Source organism: Zootoca vivipara, chromosome 12 (assembly GCF_965207765.1).
Source record: "Zootoca vivipara chromosome 12, rZooViv2.hap1.1, whole genome shotgun sequence".
Lineage (NCBI taxonomy): Eukaryota > Metazoa > Chordata > Lepidosauria > Squamata > Lacertidae > Zootoca > Zootoca vivipara.
Genome location: NC_142595.1, coordinates 49,798,767 through 49,817,869, shown reverse-complemented (window position 1 = coordinate 49,817,869; position 19,103 = coordinate 49,798,767). Strand labels below are relative to the sequence as shown.

General features: G+C 49.4%; 1 protein-coding gene across 8 annotated transcripts in view; it reads left to right on the top strand.

The window, feature by feature from the left end:
- Positions 1 to 16,374, top strand: part of KDM6B (lysine demethylase 6B) — a 97,172-nt gene extending 80,798 nt beyond the window's left edge. For 7 of the 8 annotated variants that reach the window (XR_015946702.1, XR_015946707.1, XR_015946704.1 and 4 more), the window contains exons 16-22: positions 313 to 381; positions 2,316 to 2,464; positions 3,170 to 3,284; positions 3,926 to 4,113; positions 7,433 to 7,574; positions 10,469 to 13,815; positions 15,945 to 16,374. Coding sequence is in view for 1 of the 8 variants with exons in the window: in XM_060281901.2 (XP_060137884.2) it covers positions 313 to 381; positions 2,316 to 2,464; positions 3,170 to 3,284; positions 3,926 to 4,113; positions 7,433 to 7,574; positions 10,469 to 10,595; positions 13,645 to 13,815; positions 15,945 to 15,968 (985 nt within the window). In the remaining 7 variants the exon portion in view is untranslated. The remainder of the gene's footprint in view (positions 1 to 312; positions 382 to 2,315; positions 2,465 to 3,169; positions 3,285 to 3,925; positions 4,114 to 7,432; positions 7,575 to 10,468; positions 13,816 to 15,944) is intronic. The other variant, XM_060281901.2, reaches the window with a different exon arrangement.
- Positions 16,375 to 19,103: the final 2,729 nt, after the last annotated feature.

Sequence of the window (19,103 nt, the reverse complement as noted above, 5' to 3'; positions counted from 1 at the left end):
GCAAATAAAAGAGGGCGTGAGTTGTGGGGCAGGGTCTGCCAGGCTGCTGCACCCCCAAAATGATTTAATCGGGTCATGTCATCCAGCCCCCTGCAATGCTTTATGAGTGAATTTTGAAGACTGAGCGGTGTGTAGAAGGCAGAGAGGGGTTACTACGCTTTTGGGATGGGGCGGTTCATAGATAAATTATTATTTCTTTGGGGCTGGATGGAGGGTTTCAATGGGCCATGGTGTGGGGAGGGGGGCAATTCCCTCCCATCTCTCTTATCTGCACCTTCTGCATCATAACTCTTCCTTTCTTGGCCTTTGCAGCAACCCGGACCAGAAACCGCACCACATTATCAAGTTTGGGACCAACATTGACCTCTCGGATGCCAAACGGTGAGAATTGTTGCTTTGCTCTTTAAAGGTAAAGGGGCCCCTGACCATCAGGTCCCGTCGTGTCCGACTCTGGGGTTGCGGCACTCATCTCGCTCTATAGGCCGAGGGAGCCGGCGTTTGTCCGCAGACAGTTTTTCCGGGTCATGTGGCCAGCATGACAAAGCTGCTTCTGGCGAACCAGAGCAGCGCACGGAAACGCCGTTTATCTTCCCGTCCCGCCGAAGCGGTCCCTATTTATCTACTTGCACTTTGATGTGCTTTCAAACTGCTAGGTGGGCAGGAGCTGGGACTGAGGAACGGGAGCTCACCCCGTTGCAGGGATTCGAACCGCCGACCTTCTGATCAGCAAGCCCTAGACTTTGTGGTTTAACCCACAGTGCCACCTGGGTCCCATAAAATGTAAGGCTGTTTCTGCCCGGTTTCGAACCAGGGAGAAGAGCTTTGCTCTTTAACTGCCTCCAATTCTACCCCCGCCTTTACACTGCGAAGTGCCAGGGTTGTTTTTCCTACAGGCAAACACACAATCCTTGTGTCTTATGACTGCAAGAAAACGAGGATCGTGATTTTATGGAATTGTAGAACCATAGATTTGTAGGCGTGCTATGGTCCATGGGGTCACGAAGAGTCGGACACAACTAAACAACAACAACAAGATTTGTAGAGTTGGAAGGGATCCCCAGGGTCATCTACTCTAACCGTCTGCAACGTAGATGTGCCCAATGTGGGGCTCGAACCTACAACCCTGAGATTAAAAGTCTTGTGCTCTCTCAATGACCTTGTTTTTTTGTGGCTCGTTGCTGCCCCTCTGTGGCCATAATTTTCCATTGCAGGCAGGAGACTTAATATTGCTCGTTGCTGCCCTTCTGTGGCCATAATTTGTCATTGCAGGCAGGAGACTTTCTTTGGCCATAATTTTCCATTGCAGGCAGGAGACTTAATATTGCTCATTGCTGCCCCTCTGTGGCCATAATTTGTCATTGCAGGCAGGAGACTTAATACAGTATTGCTCGTTGCTGCACCTCTGTGGCCATAATTTTCCATTGCTGGCAGGAGACTTACCAGTAATATTGCTCGCTGCTGCCCCTCTGTGGCCATAATTTTCCATTGCAGACAGGAGACTTAATATTGCTCGTTGCTGCCCCTCTGTGGCCATAATTTGTCATTGCAGGCAGGAGACTTAATACAGTATTGCTCGTTGCTGCCCTTCTGTGGCCATAATTTGTCACTGCACGCAGGAGACTTAACATTGCTCATTGCTGCTGCTCTGTGGCCATAATTTGTCATTGCAGACATTAGAGCATTGCTCTTTGCTTGCCCCTCTGTGCCTTAATTTTCCATTGCAGGCATGAGACTTAACATTGCTCGTTGCTGATCCTCTGTGACCATAATTTGTCTTTGCAGGCAGGAGACTTAATATTTCTCGGTGCTGCCCCTCTGTGGCTATGCCCTAGATTTATTCTTTCTCTCTATTGTGATGCTCCATGCTGCCTCCCTGTGGTTGTATTTTGCCATTGCATTGTATGCCACCTTCTCACTGTAACAGAGCTCTTTGCTTTCCCTCCAGTTGTCATAACTGGTCTTTGCAGGTGAAGCTCCCCAACCCCGGCCCCTAGTCTCCACCCCAACCCCATTATTATTATTTGGTGGTTGTTACTAGATGGAAACATGATTGCTTCTCAGTGCTGCCCCCCAGTGGGCAACAAGATGTGCAAGATGTGTTTTCATTTTTAAACGGGCTCTCATTGAGATGGAGGGCAGCGAATAAATGCAAAGAATCAGTAAATGAATGCATATCAGTGTTATAATAAATATTTAGAAAGCAGTTTCCTAAAAACTAATCTTGATAGCCGTCGAATTGTGGAAGGGCCACCTCGTTCAACCGCCTGCGATGCAAGGAATCGCAGCTAAGCGCTCTCCCCTTAAATGCATCGCAGGTGGAAACCGCAGCTGCAGGAGCTTCTCAAGTTGCCAGCTTTCATGCGGGTCACGTCGACGGGGAACATGCTGAGTCAAGTGGGGCACACCATCCTGGGCATGAACACGGTGCAGCTGTACATGAAAGTGCCTGGCAGCCGCACACCAGGTAAGGCCACAAGCTGCGGCGATAGCCACTGGCTGGGTTGTTTGATTGATTGAGTGGTTTTATTTAGAGTATCTCTACCCCCCCCTTCAGCCGAAAAAGGTCTGCAGAGCACCTAACATACAACCCAAGGCAGCCCCTGCCTGCAGGCTTACGATTGGGGAAAAACACATGACACATAGGAGGAAAAGGATGGGGAGGGAAGAGGAAAGCCAAAACTCAGGCCCAGTTTCTGAATGGTCAGCTGCTAGCTTAGTTCAGGGATGTGAGCAAGCTTTCTGCTTCCCACCTCTCTAGCATGGCTGCCCCCAGATAATTATGAACGCGTACAGTGAGAGGCATGTGCTTGCTTTTGCCAGGCAATCTCATTTATATTAGGTCCAATTTGAGACAGACAAACTCTTATCTGCTCATCAACACAAAGATGCCTTTCTCTTTTCCGATCTTTCATACTTGAGGCTTGAAAACCACAACAATATTGTCCTAGGTATCCATTTCTTGCTCTCATTTTGGAAAATATATCTATCTATCCATAATTTGCAAATAAGCAAAAATAGTTTTGTTTTGATGCTGCACACTACATTGAAATGTTTAGGATTGTCCTCAAATCCTTCTGCCGCACTTGCCATACTCTAATGCCAGACCCTTTGAGAACCTCTGTTATAACTTGTGTCCTGTTGCCCCCCCCAAAAAAAACACAACTTCTAGGGCACCAGGAGAACAACAACTTCTGCTCCGTGAACATCAACATCGGGCCGGGGGATTGCGAGTGGTTTGCTGTCCACGAGCATTACTGGCAGGACATCAGCGCCTTCTGTGAAAGGTGAGGGTCTTCAGAGCATGTCATTTCCCTGCTACTGTATAAATGTCATATATGCTTATGCAAGATGGAGAGATCGCTGGTACCAGGGGATCCCAACCTTTCGGGCCCCGTGTGGGTTTTTGAGCAAGAGCCATTGGTGTGCCCCCCCCCGGTCACTTCTCTCCCCCAGATAACCGCCCCAGAGGCATACAAAGGGAAAGCACACACACAACATGCACACTTTGCTTTTGGGAACTGAGCAGAAGTCAGGTCCAGTAAAATTAAGCTGAAAGCTTGAGGAGGAAGTGGCAAAGGAAGCCACTCTTGCAACTTCCTTCTTCAACTCTATGGTCTGTTCAGGGGGAGGAAAAGGTAACCCCTCTTGCCACCTCGTGACCCAAGAGTCAGTGTGGGTGGGTGCCCAGAGGCTTTGTGGGTCCCAGGAGAATACCTCGAGGATGCCGTTGCACCCATGGGTGCCATGTTGGGGGAGATGATTTGGGGGCTCGGTTCCTGGGATCGGGGGCATGAGAGCTGCTGCTGCATTGCTTTGCCCACTTCTGTGGGGCCATCATAGGAGAACGTATTAATCATCAGGAGGGGAGGTCTTTCCCGGGGGGCTTCCCTCTTGCCTCGTCACTCCAACGCCCGCTTTCCCGCAGGCACGGTGTCGACTACCTGACCGGCTCGTGGTGGCCCGTCCTCGAGGACCTTTACCAGTCCAACATCCCCGTCTACCGCTTCATCCAGCGCCCCGGAGACCTTGTGTGGATCAACGCCGGGACGGTGCATTGGGTTCAGGCCACTGGGTGGTGTAATAACATCGCCTGGAACGTTGGCCCCCTGACAGGTAACTCAGCTGGATGGCCGAGGTCCCGAAAAGTGGGGCAGGGGGGGGGGGAGTTGGAAAGGGGAAGCCGGTGCCCCACCAGCGCCCCACACTCTAAAGGGCAGGGTCATGCCCTGCTTCCATGACTCTATTACAGTGGTACCTCGGTTTAAGAAGAGTCCTGTTTACGAACAATTTGGTTTACAAACTCCGCAAAGCCGGAAGTAGTGTCCCAGCTTATGAACTTTATCTCGATCTAAGAACAGAAGCCGAATGGTGGAAGGGCACCGGCAGCGGGAGGCCTCATTAGGAAAAGTGTGCCTCATAGCTGCCAAGTCTCCCGTTTTCCCTGGGAAATCCCCATTTTTCCAGCTGTTTCCCCGTTTATTCTAGCGCTGTGGCCATTTTGGAACTGATCAGAGCATGCTCAGTGCGACTTTTGGCGCGGCGGCCATTTTGGAACTGGGCAAAGCAGCATCAAAAGTCACTTCTGAGCATGCTCCGCCCAGTTCCAAAATGGCCGCAGCCGCTACTTCCGGTCTGCTATTTCCGGCCCGGTCCCTTATTTCTCTGACAGCAACTTGGCAGGTATGGTGTGCCTCAGTTTAAGAATGGTTTCGGTTTAAGAACGGACTTCCTGAACGGATTTAGTTCGTAAACCAAGGTACCATTGTATTTCTCTCCAGTGTGGCGCCAACTACAGGTTGAAAGGGGCACTGCAGGAAAGGCAGGTGGGCTGCCATTGGTACTGATGGGGTTGGTGGGAGGTCGCATGGTAAGGAAGGGGGAGGTTGGACTTTTCAGCAGAAAGAATCTCATTGGTTCTCTGGGATCTTTGCTTCCTTCTCCCCTGCTTTCCTTTTAAAAATCAATTTTAAAAAAAAGTCTCAGGGCCGTAGTGAAAACTTGCAACATTACACTTGTTGTTTAGTCGTTTATTCGTGTCCGACTCTTTGTGACCCCATGGACCAGAGCACGCCAGGCACTCCTGTCTTGCACTGCCTCCCGCAGTTTGGTCAGACTCATGTTCGTAGCTTCGAGAACACTGTCCAACCATCTCGTCCTCTGTCGTCCCCTTCTCCTAGTGCCCTCCATCTTTCCCAACATCAAGGTCTTTTCCAGGGCGTCTTTTCTCTTCTCATGAGGTGGCCAAAGTATTGGAGCCTCAGCTTCACGATCTGTCCTTCCAGTGAGCACGCAGGGCTGATTTCCTTCAGAATGGATAGGTTTGATCTTCTTGCAGTCCATGGGACTCTCAAGAGTCTCCTCCAGCACCAGAATTCAAAAACATCCATTCTTCGGCGATCAGCCTTCTTTATGGTCCAGCTCTCGCTTCCATACATCACTACTGGGAAAACCATAGCTTTAACTATACGGACCTTTGTTGGCAAGGTGATGTTTCTGCTTTTTAAGATGCTGTCTAGGTTTGTCATTGCTTTTCTCCCAAGAAGCAGGCGTCTTTCAATTTCGTGACTGCTGTCACCATCTGCAGTGATCAAGGAGCCCAAGAAAGTAAAATATCTCACTGCCTCCATTTCTTCCCCTTCTATTTGCCAGGAGGTGATGGGACCAGTGGCCATGATCTTGGTTTTTTTGATGTTGAGCTTCAGACCATATTTTGCGCTCTCCTCTTTCACCCTCGTTAAATGGTTCTTTAATTCCTCCTCGCTTTCTGCCATCAAGGTTGCGTCATCTGCATATCTGAGGTTGTTGATATTTCTTCCGGCAATCTTAATTCCGGCTTGGGATTCATCTAGTCCGGCCTTTTGCATGATGAATTCTGCATATAAGTTCTGCAAATGGATCTAGGAAGATCCAAACAGAAAATTCACTCAGGTGAAAATTATTAAAAGTAGTAAGAACTGGAATCTGAAAAGCCAAGTTTCCTCCTCTGTGTGGATGATCCAGAGAAGAATCACAGAATTGCAGAGTTGGAAGGCCCCCCGAGGGTCATCTAGTCCAACCCCCTGCGATGCAGGAATATTTTGCCCAACGCGGGGCTCGAACCCACCATCCTGAGGCTGTACTGACTGGGCACAAAAGGACATCTGAAAAGCTGCTAGTGTCGCAAAGAGATGAAGCTGAGATGGAGACAGGCATTTCTCTCTGTCCGCCAACATCCCAGAAACCTTTTTCCTGATTGCTAAATGGTTCTCTTTTAATTCCCCTCTTGCTCACAACTAAAGTTTTTTCCCCCCATATTGGTAAATGACAGGTCACGGGTTAAACACACAGAGAAACAGCTTTCCTTTGTTTTAGGGGTTAACGTGATCCCGAGCCTTGCTGGGCTACAGGGCCACTCACAAAGGACTAGCACCTTGTCTTACCTCAACTAAGGCCTTGTCAGCGCTCCTGCTTTTCACATACTCCAGACCAGGGGGAAAAAACCCACACCATACTGCTATTATTATTAATAACAATTTATTCATCCCCTTTCATGCAAGTGCCTCACAGCAATGAAAGTGGTTGGGAACAATTGTTGTTGCTTAGTCGTTTAGTCGTGTCCGACTCTTCGTGACCCCATGGACCAGAGCACGCCAGGCACTCCTGTCTTGCACTGCCTCCCGCAGTTTGGTCAAACTCATGTTTGTAGCTTCGAGGACACTCTCCAGCCATCTCGCCCTCTGTCGTCCCCTTCTCTTAGTGCCCTCCATCTTTCCCAACATCAAGGTCTTTTCCAGGGAGTCTTCTCTTCTCATGAGGTGGCCAAAGTATTGGAGCCTCAGCTTCAGGATCTGTCCTTCCAGTTAGTGCTCAGAGCTGATTTCCTTCAGAATGGAGAGGTTTGATCTTCTTGCAGTCCATGGGACTCTCAAGAGTCTCCTCCAGCACCAGAATTCAAAAGCATCCATTCTTCGGCGATCAGCCTTCTTTATGGTCCAGCTCTCGCTTCCATACATCGCTACTGGGAAAACCATAGCTTCAACTATACGGACCTTTGTAGGCAAGGTGATGTAGTAGTAGTAGTAATAATAATAATAATAATAATAATAATAATAATAATAATAATTTATTATTTATACCCCGCCCATCTGGCTGGGTTTCCCCAGCCACTCTGGGCGACTTCCAACAAAATATTAAAATACAATAATTGATCAAATATTAAAAGCTTCCCTAAGCAGTAGGCTTCTGAATCCTGGCAACGGCAGGAGGGAAGAGGGCTCTTGTGCTCGGATCCTGCTTGCGGCCACCTTCTTCTTTTGCTGTGGGTGCATGTGACTTGGACACCTGCCCACGTCCTTCTGAAGACCCTCTCCCAGCTTCCATGACACGATCCTCTCCTCGCCTGGAGGGGCGTCCTCTTCCTGCCCCCCCTTGACCTCTTCCCTTTCCCTTGCAGCTTACCAGTACCAGCTGGCGCTCGAGCGCTACGAATGGAACGAGGTGAAGAACGTCAAGTCCATCGTGCCCATGATCCACGTCTCCTGGAACGTGGCCCGTACTGTCAAGATCAGCGACCCCGACTTGTACAAAATGATCAAGTGAGGAGGGCCTTTGGTTTTTTCTCCCCCCCCCTGCAAATCCCCCAGCCTTTCCTGCCCATGTCCCGCCTGCTTTTGCATCAGCACCCTGCCCCCCCCCCACCCTTTCTCCTCAGGTGCACAAAAGTCTCTTGGCGGGGGACCAGATACAAGGGGTCCTCGGTGGGAAGGCACAGGGGGCCCTCTGCTGAAATGATGAGGACCCCAGCCTCATTTTGGTTGCAGGGGGGATCTCCGTCATTTGGTGGTGGGCGCAGGAAGTGTGTGTGTGTAATCTATAGAACAGATAAACAGGCAATAGGGACCCAGGTGGCACTGTGGGTTAAACCACAGAGTCTAGGGCTTGCTGATCAGAAGGTCGGCGGTTCGAATCCCTGCAACGGGGTGAGCTTCCGTTGCTCGGTCCCAGCTCCTGCCCACCTACCCTGTTTCTCCGAAAATAAGACACAGCCATAAAATAAGACATTCACAAAGTTTTATTCAGGATAACTTCCAGTAAATATCAACATCAGGACAAGGCCCTGTTTCGATGATTCTTCATCAGCGAGGTTTCTTAGGTCTAAGTTTGAAAAGCAAACATACTTGGTACACTTAGACCTAAGAAACCTCGCTGATGAAGAATCATCGAAACAGGGCCTTGTCCTGATGTTGATATTTACTGGAAGTTATCCTGAATAAAACTTTGTGAATATCTTTTGAAATTATCCTTTCTGGCCCGAGTTCTTGCAATTTTTCGTTTACTTCTGGACTTTACCAAGAACTCCAATTTCTACTGGAATAAAATAAGACATAGCAGGATTTTTAAGCATTCAAGGAATATAAGGAATATAAGCCATACCCCGAAAATAAGCCATAGTGATAGGTAGTTTAACCTTGTAGGTTAAACTGAACCATTTTTAATAAAAAAAAGAGACATCCCCTGAAAATAAACCATTGTGTTTTTTTTTTAAGAAAAATAAATATAAGACGGTGTCTTATTTTCGGAGAAACACGGTAGCAGTTCGAAAGCACATCAAAAAAGTGCAAGTAGATAAATAGGGACCGCTCCGGCGGGAAGGTAAACGCCGTTTCCGTGCGCTGCTCTGGTTCGCCAGAAGCAGCTTTGTCATGCTGGCCACATGACCCGGAAGCTGTCTGCGGACAAACGCTGGCTCCCTCGGCCTATAGAGCGAGATGAGCGTCGCAACCCCAGAGTCGGACACGACTGGACCTGATGGTCAGGGGCCCCTTTACCTTTACCTAGAAATGTTGCATTACAAATAAGAGAAGTAGCCTTATGCATGTTGTCCCCTGCGCTGGTAAAGGAGTCAAGAGTTTGTCTGGGAAAAGAAACATGGATTTTGCAAAAGCGGCTGGTGATGGTGTTGGCATCCGTCTGTCTCAACAGACAATGGAGTGCACTTCCAGGGGTGAAGTCCAACCGCGTGTTAGCAGCGGCACCAAAGTCACCTCCCCGGAGCACCAGCCTGGCCAGTGCGTCACCGTGTAGGGACGTCCTGGGCTGCCCAAATTACGTTCCAACTCAGCGAGGAAGGCCTGCCCCACAAAAAATATTTATTATAGGAAAGGCAATACACAAATGATCACTGACACTTGCATTTGGGGAGGGAAAGGTTCCCTTTGACAAAATGTTTACGTACAGTGGTACCTCTACTTACAAATAACTCTACTTACGAATGTGTCTACTTACGAATGGAGCTCCGTCCGCCATCTTGGATGCGGTTTAGATAGGATTTTTTCCTACTTACGAATTTTTAGATAGGGTTGCTTCGACTTACGAATTTTTTCTCCCAATGCATTCCTATGGGATTCGACTTACAATTTTTTTCGTCTTACAAATGTGTGTTCGGAACGCATTAAATTCGTAAGTAAAGGTACCACTGTAATGTGAATTGATAGGATTTAGAGTTTGGATGTTGTTTCTTTCCTAAAAAAAAAAACTTTTTTAAAAATTTGTATTTATTTCTTAAATTTGTATACCACAATTCATCCATAAATCTCAGCGCTGCTCACAACATAAAGAGACAATACTAAAACACAAAATGCATGATAAAAACAAGGGAAAAGAAACATGAATTTGAGTGGGTTATTTGGGGGGGGGGTGTCAAGGCTTGAGGCTTTTCCCACCCCTGAGCTCTTGCTGCCTTGCGTCCTTCCTTCCTTTAAGCTAAGAAAAAGGCTCTGCAATTTTTTGAGCTTCCAGTAGTTTTGGGCTAGCGAAAGAGCTCAGCCCCACCCCCAATTGGCCCGAGTCCCTGCCCAGATGTGTCATTTACCGTCTCTTCCGTGGCTACTGTTTAAATACAGATGCGATGTTTACTGCGCAGGCCAGGTAAAAGGCAAAGGTAAAGGGACCCCTGACCATCAGGTCCAGTTGTGACCGACTCTGGGGTTGCACGCTCATCTCACATTATTGGCCGAGGGAGCCGGCGTACAGCTTCTGGGTCATGTGGCTAGCATGACAAAGCCGCTTCTGGCAAACCGGAGCAGCACATGGAAACGCCGTTTACCTTCCCGCTGTAGCGGTTCCTATTTATCTACTTGCATTTTGACGTGCTTTCGAAATGCTAGGTTGGCAGGAGCTGGGACCAAGCAACGGGAGCTCACCCCGTCACAGGGATTCGAACCGCCGACCTTCTGATCAGCAAGCCCTAGGCTCTGTGGTTTAACCACAGCGCCACCTGGGTCCCTGCGCAGGCCCGGTAAAAACACCAAAATCGTGCCGTTTCTAACATGTGCAGCCTTAACACACATTGACCTTCGGGGGCAAGGCAAGATGCAATTAAATTAACAGAATCCCTTCAGGGGACTTTGCCCGCCCGCACCAACATCAATCTGTTGGCTGCTCCATCCGGCCGCATCCTGACCCCTGCCCTGTCTTCTCCTGCTCACAGGTACTGTCTGATGCAGTCCATCAAACACTGCCAGGTGCAGAGAGAGAGCCTCATCCGGTCCGGCAAGAAGATTGCTTACCAGGGCCGCGTGAAGGACGAGCCGGCCTACTACTGCAACGAATGTGACGTAAGCCTTTCTGCCTCTCCTCGCTTTTCTCTCTCCCGCCACAGTGGCAACTCCACGGGGGTGAGGCTCCGTCCCTCTCTCAACTTCGCTTTCCTCCGGGGCGCTGCCCCTTCTCCACAGGTCCGCCACAGCGCCAGCAATGCAGGTGGCGCGCCCTGCTCCGAGACACCCCCCAAAATAAACCCCAGTACACTGGGCTTCCATGTCTGGCCCTCTCTGCAGTTCTGACTATGGGTATCTGAAGAAGTGTGCATGCACACGAAAGCTCATACCAAAATAAAAACTTAGTTGGTCTTTAAGGTGCTACTGAAGGATTTTTTTTATTATGGGGACAAGGTTTGCCTTCCGCATTCACGTTCTCTGAATAAACCCCAGTTCTTCTGGGCTTCCATGTCTGGCCCTCTCTGCAGTTCTGACTATGGGGACAAAGTTTGCCTTCCGCATTCACGTTCTCTGAAAGTTGACCCCCACGGAAGTGGCCATCTTTCCATTTTCGGCGATCCATTTCCTCTGAGCTCTTTGGCAGAGAGCGACCGGCAGGTCCTTCTAGCCTGTGACAGACTCTGTTCCCCCCCACCGCCACAGACTTTTATTTTTTGGAAAACAGTCCTTCCCCCTTTCACTGAAGTCAGGACCCACCTTAGGGCCTGGCAGGGTTTTCCTAGGCCTTTATGGTGTGAACAGTGTTTGATGAGGCCTGCTTGTCTTTAAAATACCTCCTGTACCCAACTCCAGTTTGAGGCCCCCGTGCCTCCTTCATGCCTGACGGCCCCTGAGGTTCCATAAAGGGGATTAGGAAGGTCGAAACAGTGAGTATGAAACGCGTGTCTTAAAAAAAGCTCTGTTGAAAAAGAAGCCTCCGGAAGGATCCAGAAGCGTATTGTGAAGTCGGACCTCGTGGCTCTTTGAAACTTCACCTCAAATCATGGCTGTCGGTCAAGAGTCTCAAACTAAGAAGTCTATGATGAAAACAGGAGGAAAATATAATTTTATACCTCCCCTCTCTGAAGGAGGGGAGAAGGACCCCAATGGAGGAAGCTGGACCCCAAGCAGAATTCTGGTGGCTGCGCCTCAAAAAGTCTCATTGTGCGGAGACAGGAGAGGTTTGGGAAACGGCAACCAAAATGATTAAGGGACTGGAGTATTTCCCCTACGGGGCTTCTTAGTTTACCGAAAAGATTATAGGTGTATAAAACAATGCCTGGTGCAGCTTAGGGGCCAGAGAGTGAAGCTGATCCTTGGAAGATTCGGGATAGATAGAAGAAAGAACATGCTTTTAAGTGCATCCTCAAACTGTGGAACTCCCTGCTGCAGGAGGCAGTGGTGGTTGCAAACTTGGAAGTCTCTGGAAGGGGATTAGACAATTTCATGGGAGATGAGGCTCTCAGCGGCTACTCGCCTCGATGGCTGTGCTCTTATCTCCATTGTCTGAGGGAGCAAGAGTCCTAGCTGCTGGGAATTGCAGGGGACGGGTAGGGTGCTAGGCTGAAATGAGCCTGATCCAGCCGCAAAGCTCCACTGGTGTTCTTGAAGGACCGCGTCCTGAGGTCTCAGGGTAGTCTGAGAGACAGCGCAGCTCAAGCAGCGAAGAAAGAATGTCTGCTGTGCCGTCTCAAAAGCGAGACGCCATCCCGACTGAAGCCAGGAAGCCGCCGTGACTGAGCCGTGAATTAGGGTGGAGGAAATTGCAGCCCCTGCCAGCCGGGGAGAAGGACCTCCCCAGCCGTGGAGCCCAGGACTCAGCTGTGGCGACTTGGGTTAAAAGAAACCATAGAATCACAGAACGGTAGAGTTGGAGGGGACCCACACGGTCATCTAGTCCGACCCCCTGGGAAGTGGAAAGGATGCAGGGCTGGTTGTCGGCCGAGCCTCACAGGGAGAGAGGAAGTCAGCCGAGCAATGGCTTGAGGCATGAAATGCCTGAGATGGAGGAAGAAGCCTCTGTTTCCAGAGTCCCACCCAACTCAAAGCAGAATCCTGTGTTGGACCTCCTTTGCCCCCATCGCAAGGACACCTATCCCAGAGTCCTGCCAGGTGATGCAGGGCAGAGCATCCTTTGAAGATGCCAAGATTTGGGGATCTCTCCCTGTCGCTCCGGCGAGGCCTGATCAACTTTTCCAAGATGCACCAGAGAAGGACACTTAGCAATAGGTTGCGTTTCGGGCATGTGACATGTTAGCCAAGTGCACCGAGCTCGGTCCGTTCCCCCCCATTTTGGTGGAGAAGAAATAAAGCTCCTTCCCCCCCTTGGTTCTGTGTCGGCGTCATTCTCTGGGTACCACACTTCTGCCCCCTCTTTCCAGCAAGAAAGCCTCACCCCGTGGCAAAGGAAGCTGCCGCAAGCTTTGTGTTTCGCTCTCTTCTTTCGCCGCAGCGCCCAAGGGGGCTCCTTTTGCCCGCCTTGAGCCACGGCTGACGTTCTCTGCCAGTGGCAGGGACGGGCTTGGGCAACGCCCGCCCCGCCCTTTCCGGAAGGGAGGGTTTTAACCTGTAAACACAAAAGGCTTGCCCTTCTCAATGTCTTTGCCTCGAGTGTGACTGCAGTGCTGGGAGAGATCCTTGCTTCAACGCTAGAAACCATGGCAGGCTGGCATTTATGCTTTCGTTGGTGGCCGTTGTTAACTGCTAATAAAAGTGGAAGGCAGGGGAGGGCGGGGGGGGGAGAGTAAGGCCTGGGAAACTCTTCTCCCAACGAAGGTGCGTCGATTATGTCGGGGAGGTATTTAAAGGAAGAGCAGAACTTCTTGGTTTGGATTTTGGAATGCAGCGGGAGGAGGAGATCTGCCGTGCAATTAAAGGGGATCTAGTAGCTGAGGGCGTGGGGAGCAGACCTGGGGGAAATTTGGAGGGGTTATAGGTGGGGCTGAGCGCCAAGCCTCTTGGAGCCTTAGGGGACTATTATCTGCTTAGTGTGATTAGAGGCAGAGGTGGGAAGGAAAGCCTTTAACTGGCTTTCCACGATTACCCAGCACAGGTTGACTAGGGGGGGTTGGAGACAAAGGCTACATCCCGTTGCGACGGCCGCTGATTCCCCGTGTGCTCCCCACAGGTGGAGGTCTTCAACGTTCTTTTCGTGACGAGCGAAAACGGAGGCAAAAACACGTACCTGGTGCACTGTGAGGCCTGTGCCCGCAAGCGGAGCTCCTCTCTCCACGGCGTGGTGGTGCTTGAGCAGTACAAGACAGAAGAGCTGATAAACATCTACGACAGCTTCACCCTGGTGAGTATGTGTCTGGGGAAGGAGGAGAGGCAGGCCCCCCATGGGCGAGGAGGAGCTGCCAGGCGCCCTCGGCTTCCCCAGCCCCGCACACCCCTCACTAGGGGCCTGGAAACGATGCCTTATGAGGAACGGCTTAGGGAGCTGGGTATGTTTAGCCTGGAGAAGAGAAGGTTAAGGGGGGATATGATAGCCATGTTCAAATATATACTGTAAAAGGATGTCATATAGAGGAGGGAGAAAGGTGGTTTTCCGCTGCTCCAGAGAAGTGGACATGGAGCAATGGATTCAAACTACAAGAAAGAAGATTCCACCTAAACATTAGGAAGAACTTCCTGACAGTAAGAGCTGTTTGACAGTGGAATTTGCTGCCAAGGAGTGTGGTGGAGTCTCCTTCTTTGGAGGTCTTTAAAGCAGAGGCTTGACAGCCATATGTCAAGAATGCTTTGATGGTGTTTCCTGCTTGGCAGGGGGTTGGACTGGATGGCCCTTGTGGTCTCTTCCAACTCTATGATTCTATTTATTTCCTGGCCTAGTGGCAGAAAAGGGAAACGTCACCAAGGCTCTTCAAGGCACTTCAGAGCCGTTCAAGCAACTCCAGTGTCCTCCCAAAGTGGCTCTCTGAGGATTACTGGTTGTTGTTAATTATATTTAAGAGATCTGAAAAATGGAAACTGGATACAACACAAAACCCCAGTTTCTGTTAGCAGTGAAGTCATTTCTACCAAGTCTCTCCCCCCACCCTCCCCCAGTAACCATAAAACTCATGGGCATTCAACAAAGCTGAATGTTAGAAGATTCAGGACAGATAAAAGAAAGTCCTTCATAAAGCATATAGTTAACCGATGGAACTCCCTCCAGCAGGAAGCAGGGTTTTAAAAAGAGGAATAGACGAACACATGAAGGAGAGGGGAATTCATGGCTTGCAGCCCCAATGCCTATGCTGTCTCTCCACAGTTGGAGGCAAGGCCTCTGAATGCCAGTGGGGAGAGAGGGCTCTTGTGCTGGGATCCTGCCTGTGGGTTTCCCATAATGGGCATCTGGTTGGCCAGTGTGAGAACAGGATGCTGGGCTAGGCTCTGCTTCTGTTCCCATGTTGGCGTCGCCCAGGATGAGCTGGGGGAATCGGGCTGAAGAAATAGCAGGAGAAAGAATCAGGATTCATAGAATCATAGAGTTGGAAGAGACCACAAGGGCCATCTAGTCCAACCCCCTGCCAAGCAGGAAAGGGGACTGTAACAGATTGGAGAACTGGACGCAAACTAGCACAATGCATGTCAACAGGGACAAATGCCAGGTTCTGCAGTTAGGCAGGTATAACCAGGTGCACAAACTTAGCGTGGATGCGAGGGACACCTGGCACGACAGCAGTGCTTGTTAAAAAAGTATATAGGTGTCTTGAGCCGACCACAATTTTAACACGACGCAGCAGCAAAAGCAGCTCATCTGATTATAGGCTGCATCAACAGGTCAAGGAAAGCGGTAAAGGTACCTCTGAGTGTTAGGTCCAGTCGCGGATGACTCTGGGGTTGCGGCGCTCATCTCGCTCTATAGGCCGAGGGAGCCAGCGTTTGTCCGCAGTTTTTCCGGGTCATGTGACCAGCAGGACTAAGCCGCTTCTGGCAAACCAGAGCAGCGCACGGAAACGCCGTTTACCTTCCCGCTGGAGCAGTACCTATTTATCTACTTGCACTTGATGTGCTTTCAAACTGCTAGGTGGGCAGGAGAAGGGACCGGGCAACGGGAGCTCACCCCGTCGCGGGGATTCGAACTGCCGACCTTCCGATCGGCAAGCCCTAGGCTCTGTGGTTTAGACCACGGGTCAGACCCCCACCTGGAAACTGTCTGATTCTGGGCACCCCGGTTTAAAAAGGATTTTGACAAGAGGAGGGTGACCAAGACTGGTCTAGGAGCGGTTGAGGGAGTGGGGCACATTTAGCCTGGGAAGTGGGAGTTAGGATAGCCACCTTCAAATATCGGAAGGGCTGTCACATAGAGGACGGATTCCTTCGTTGCTGCAGGGGGGTTGGACTAGATGACCCTCAGGGGTTCCTTCCAACTCTACGGTGCTACGATTTGGAAGACGGGCTGCTAATAATGATAGGCTTTTTTTCTCCCATTTTCTCCTGCAGTCTGCGCCGCCCAGTTCCAGATGAGCCATACCACGCCTGGACACGGATGTCTGGGCCGTCTCTACACGCTAGCTCGCCCCCCCCCTGCTCGCCATGCGCGTGGGGAGGGGGGGGGTTGCTATGTTCTGCCCTCCGCCCTCTCCCTCCAATAGCAGCTGAGCCTCTGATCTCCGCCCGCCCTTCTCGACTCAAACCTGCCCTGACCCCAGGGGGGCAGATAGCAGAAGCGCCGTGACCTTGGGGCGTTCTCCTGACGGACCCCTTTTCTAATTTATTCTCCAGAACAAACCTTTTCTCGTTTTTGGTTGTTGTTTTTTTTCCTGGGTGGTGCTGATTTTGTATTAAAAAAAGCAGGAAGAAAAACCCTGAACTTTAAAAAAAAAACAAAAAAACTGAAGAGCAAATGGAATGGAGCAGCGAAATCGATGGTGGACAATGGCGAAATTCCACCGTGCCTCATGGACAAGAATTGGGGTGCGATGGTTTTGGGAACTGCTACGAACAGATCGAGAGGGGGGCAGAAGCGTTCCCTTCTTCTCAAGAGCATTAATTTCCGTCTCGCCGGGATGCAAAGCCAGCGAGCGGAAAACAAGAGAGAGAAAAAGAGAGACTGCTGTCAAAATTTGGGGGTGCCTGGTTTTGTTTTGTTTTGTTTCCTTTCGATGACGTTTTTCTTGGCAGAAATTTAACGGGGGGAAAAGAGAGAGAGACGAGTTTCGGAAATGGAAGCAAGCAAAAAAGAAAAATTAATACGGGTTTCTTAACACAGGACTTTTATGGGTTTAGTTCTCTCTGGGTGAACTTCTCATCGGGATAGGGCGGGGCGGGGGGGAGAGTGTACATTGATTTATATATATTGGTGGGGAGGGGCCGGGGAGGGGTGGCGAATTTTCCCCCCGCGTGTGGTTTTTAATTATTCTGATGAACATTTTGATTTCTTACATCCTTTTATATATATATTATATATATATATAAATATAAGAAGGAAAAAAAATTCCTGGTTTGTATTAGAAACTGCTTTTAAAAAACAAAATACAGAAAACGAGACAAAAAATATATAAAAAATATACGAGAATTTTTGCGCGAGGAGCAAGCAGGACGGAGGACGTCCTCGTGCGAAAGGAGATTGGGATATGGTGGAAATGATAACCCCGTGCGGAGGGAGTGGGGCTCGCCCCAAATCAGACACACGGGTAGATGGGAGATTTTTTTTTCCTTTTTCACAAAAGTGAGGGGGGGAGCTGATTTCTCCCCCCCCCCAAAAAAATCCCTAGTTGTTGCCATTGCCCTCCCCAATTCCCTATGCCATTTTTTTGTGGGGGGCAGGGGGTGGGGTGCGGTTGGCAATCTAACAAGGACCCCTTAACTCTGCCCTCTGCCTGCCTAGCTATGGCTGACCCTTAACTCTGTCCCTTAACGCTTCCTCTTCAGCTGATAAAATCCGTTTAACCTTAACTCAATATATATATAGATATATTCCTTGGCTGAATTCATTGCCCCCCCCTTCCTCCTCTTCCCCCTCCTCCAATTCTCTGCCCTTTTGGCTCTACAGTTAATACTCCCTGGTCCATTTGAAAAAGAAGAAGGCAGAAACGTCTCAGATTTGGGGTCATTTTTCTTTTTTAAAAAAATTGTACCTCCATGCCTCAAAAAAATTGTTTTGCAGTTTGTAAATGTTCTTTCTCTTTCTCTTTTTTAATTTATACGTCTCTCTTTTTTTTTTTTTGGTAATGATCTCTCTATTTATTGGTCCTCTTGGGGTTTGATCCAGCCTCTTCTTTTTTAAAAAAACTTTTTACAATGATGTTGTACCTGTTTCTTTAAAAAAAAAAAGTGTCTCCTTTTGTTGTTCCAGGTTTTTTTTGTTTTTTGGCTTCTTTCTGGAATTTTTTATTGAATTACTTACATGTTCTTTCGGGATTTTTTTTTCTGTCTGTTGATATTTTTCCTTGACATGGTGCTCTGTTTTCTCATGGGGGTCAGGTGGGGGGTGTGTTTGGAGTGGGGAAACAAAAGCCTGATCCTGGTTTATCTGTTGATTGCCCTTCCCTCCCCCCCCTTAAATGGAAGAATCTCACCCCACCCTGCAGAAGGAAGAAAATCTCTTCCTTCCTCCTGAAAAAAACCTGCACTTTTTTTAGTTCCAGATTCCCCCACCCACCCACCCTCACCAATCACAAACACACACACACTGAAACAAAGCAGATGAACAATCTCGCTTCTCTGAGAAAACTCACTCTCACATAAAAATTGATTCTTATCGTACTGTAGGGGACAAGGAGAAAGCAAATCTTATTTTGTAAATGTAAAATAAATAAATAATTAAATTAACTCACAGAGATAAAAAAAAAAGAAACCGGCCGACTTCTGTCTTCCTTCATTTCTCCCGTCCTGGATATACGAAAAGCTGGCATTTGGTGTGCTCGAGACATCAAATCTCTGCCCTGTCATTAAAACAAGCCTCTCTCTCTTTCTTTGGTTTTCTCATCGTTTGGGGAAGGGCGGAATGTTTTTTACTAGGAAAGGTACGCGATATAAAGCCGCCGTTCTTGTCCCAGTTAAGCAACAGGAACTTGCTCCCACAGGAAGCAGTGGTGGAGGGATTTAAAAGCGAATTTGCGGAGGAGAGGGCTATTGATGGCTACTCTCTGCATCCTCAATTGGTGGACATTGTTTTTCTTCAGTACGGCTCCTGCGGCAAACCAATGGTGCCCTCTCGCTCTGGGCACCAAGGTGCCACGAACCAGCATCCCAATGCCCCACGGAACTTTCTCCTGCAAAAGCCCCTCTTAAGACAAAACAGGAAGGCCACAGCTCTTGCACAGCGCCTTTTCATTTCAAAGGTGCTTGTGCAGGAGATGGGCTTTGCGTTGCTGCCTCCCATCCCTGGGTCAAATCTGCCTTTTTATTGGCATCCCCCACCGTCTTGGCTGTGTTTACGATTTGTGCATCAAATCTTTCCCCCCCCTCCTTTTACAAGCATGGTCTGGGCCTGGGACTTAGCAGGCATGGACCACAAAGGGGGGGGGAGGCATATATGGGGGTGGGTGGATCTCTGGAAAGAGAAACATCCCAGGAATTTGAGCCCAGGGAGACCCCTTCCCCCCCTCCCCACCCTCTGGGAATGGTGCAACAAGCCAAGCATCCCTTGGTTGGACC